Source organism: Dipodomys ordii, unplaced genomic scaffold (genome assembly GCF_000151885.1).
Source record: "Dipodomys ordii isolate 6190 unplaced genomic scaffold, Dord_2.0 Scaffold15683, whole genome shotgun sequence".
In the NCBI taxonomy this organism is placed as follows: domain Eukaryota; kingdom Metazoa; phylum Chordata; class Mammalia; order Rodentia; family Heteromyidae; genus Dipodomys; species Dipodomys ordii.
In genome coordinates, this window is record NW_012282895.1 from 1 (window position 1) to 3,109 (window position 3,109).

General features: G+C 45.4%; 1 protein-coding gene across 1 annotated transcript; it reads right to left on the minus strand.

The window, feature by feature from the left end:
* Positions 1-775: 775 nt before the first annotated feature.
* LOC106002645 (WD repeat and FYVE domain-containing protein 3-like) lies at positions 776-2,685 on the minus strand (the record flags this gene model as incomplete). Its single annotated transcript, XM_013037492.1, has 3 exons — positions 2,349-2,685; positions 1,538-1,649; positions 776-973 (listed from the first exon to the last, which is right to left on the minus strand). Coding segments are annotated over exons 1-3 (647 nt in total), but the record flags the coding sequence as incomplete, so codon positions are not given.
* Positions 2,686-3,109: the final 424 nt, after the last annotated feature.

The window sequence follows — 3,109 nt, forward strand, 5'->3', positions numbered from 1 at the left end:
CTCAAGGCTAGTGCTCTACCACTTGAGCCACAGCACCACTTCCGGCTTTTTTCTTTTTGCTTATGTGGTGCTGAGGAATCGAACCCAGGGCCTCAGGCTTGCAAGGCAAGTGCTCTACCACTGAGCCAACTTCCCAGCCCCTTCATTCCATTTCTTATAAAAGCAATTCAGCCTGTAGCAGGTTATTCATAAATAAGTATATTGTAGCATTACTCATACTATTTATAAAGTGGAAACTGTAACTCAAAACCCTTAGGAGGAAATCAAAAGGAAAATAAATTCTCATAGTCACAAAATGAAATAACTGACAGTTAAATGAATAGTTGTAGGAATGGATTTTTTTAAACTGAGTTAAAAAAAGGAACAGAGAGATACAGAAAGTGTACGATGTAAAACTGCAAAACTGAAACAGTATTATGATTATAGAAGTAAGGCATGCTTATCAAGTCTAAACAGGGGGTATGATTGGTGACAGCAGAGAGAGAACTTGAAGGCTTTGTGTAGGGTTTATGTACACATATCAGCAGGTCCTCTAATGCATAGGTGATGAGGTATTAGCACTCTGCATCATGAAGGAGTAGATGTTTGTGATGATTCTTTCTGTGCTTTTCATGATAGAAGTATTTCCTAACTAGTATCAGACAAGAACAAGGAGAAAGGACAGACTGGTAACTCTCAACCCAGCGTACTATACTGGAGTCACTAGAGCCAAGTCAGAATGTGTGCCAGGCCTATGTAACAGTCTCAGTGTGATCTCAAAAGCATCCCATCTTACTTCTGGCAGAAGAGCTGTCCACAGTTCCTGCAATGGTGTCGTCTTTCAGTGAGGGAAAACCTCACTGAGCAGCCGGAGCAGCTGTCTCCGCCTTCATCCTTCACCCAGTGGTCAGCAGCTGATCGGCCTGGCTGGTCACTCACAGACCAGCTGAACACTCGGCCTCGGCTGTCACCAATAAGGATCCTACTGTGATCTCTGCGGGAGACATAAGAAGCTGTGATCTAGTGGTCAGGGAGGGCTAGGGTTGGGTTGTGAGGGTCATGGAGACCTCTTGGGAGACCCCGTGGTTTCCTCAGGGAAGTTTATTAAAATGAAACCAGGCAGAGCCCCAATTTACCCCTCTCTATTTCTTTATTTTTATGTAAAGGTGATGTACAGAGTAGGTCCAGTTACATAAGTCAGGTAATGAGTTCATTTCTTATTGAACAGTGTTACTTTTTCCCTCGTTTTCTCCTACTTTCCCTCCCCCCAAAACTCCTTCCCCCCACCCCAAGTTGTAAGGTTCATTTTCAACATAATGTCTTGTGCGTATCATTGCCTTGTGCGTATCATTGCCTTGTTCTATGTGAAAGCACTGTGTGTGTGTGTGTGTGTTTTAAATTCAGAATTAAAATCTACACACTGGCAGGTTTCTTCTATTGATATGAAAACTACAGAGATGAACAAATGTGACATTTGCTTTACTCAAGGACTGCTGATAGGCAGTGCCTAATGACTGAGAGGGAACAGGGGATGGGAAGTGGCCGGCCTGGCACTTACTTGGAGATGCCCAGGGCTGTGACTTCAGCTGGGTGTGCGTTGTCCTTTCGATCAAAGGCCGTGTGCATGGTTAGCTTGCTCCTGAATACTAGCTGCCGCTCCCACCGGTACCCTGGGGTAGAGAAGTAAAAGATAAGACGAACTAAACTGAGATATGGATATGATGCATCAGACGCTGGCCTGAGAGCCAGGGAGTGTCCGCAGACAGCCCAAGCTGTTGCTGCTGGGATAAAGGGACAGCATTCTAGCTTAAGAGTAACCATGACCCAGTCAGGAACTGAGGAGACGGGAAATCTCCAAGGCAGGGAGATTCTGGAGACCTGTCTCTAACCCAATTACAGGAAAGTTGCCTGCCAATACACGTATTTTTGGTTATTTCTTTTTTTTATTTGTCAGAAAACAGGACTCAAACTTGGTATCTGACACTTGCTGGCACTCTACCACCTGAACCATGCCTCCAACTCCACTTGTATTTATTTGTAATTAATACTTGCAAAAGCTTTTCCAATATTATAATTTGAGAATGAATATGTTTTTTGGTCTGAGGTATTTCTTCTTCTTCTCCTTCTTATAAAAATAATAATAGTAATAATAATAATATAATAAAAGGTCAGCATGTGGCAAATACCTTTGTAGAACTGACATTCAACCAACTTTATTGAGAGGAATGGTAAGTGGCCTTTCTTGGTGGGTGGCCAAGATATACAACACATACTGGGATGGAGCCTAGGGTGAACCAGAGCCCAGTGTCCCAGTCCCACCCCCGAACACTACTACAGGCAGCGGGGAATGATAGTAAATTTCAAGTTACCAGGTTTCAATCTGCTGTAATTCCGCACTTCTATGGAACTGGGGTGGGGGTGACTCAGGGGCCCCTGCAGATGGGCTCTGGTCTGGCCTTCTGAATAGTTCACAAATATGAAGCCATCTTTTTCATCTAGACTGAGCTGGTCAGACCAGCGTCTGGAGTCATCGGAGCCACTGTCAGTACACCAGGTGGCTGCAGCTCGGCATGAGGCTGCCCTTGGCCTGTGGCCGGTGCTGCTGGGCTGGCTGGGCGTGTCCTTAGGATCCTGGCTGATGCTCTGCTCCTCTGCTTCTGAATCACTGCTGTCTTCGTCTTGAGCTTCCTGCCCTGGGGAATGCATTGGGAGAATTAGAAAACAGACACATTGCAGACTTCAGCCTTATCCGCTGTGCCTTTCTGTTCTATGGCATGGCGAGACTCTAGTAGATATAATGCTCTAAGCGAAGTACAACAAAAGGGGTGGGGAAGCTAGGAATTTTAGCAAAATTATAGAGGGCAAAGAAAGCAGAATTTCTGAGACTGGTAGGACACACCAAGTCCACAACCCCAGCTAATTGGGAGGCAGGAACAGGAGGACTGTGAGTTCAAGGTTAGCATAGGTAAAGTTCACAAGATGCAATCTCAAAAACAAAATATAAACAAGAGGACTGGAGGTGTGGCTCAAGGAGTAGCTTGCCTAGCATGTTCATGGCGCATAGTACAATTCCCACACACCCTCCCCAGAGCTCTGTTCCTCCTCACAGCTGGCTTGGCCTGTGGCATGG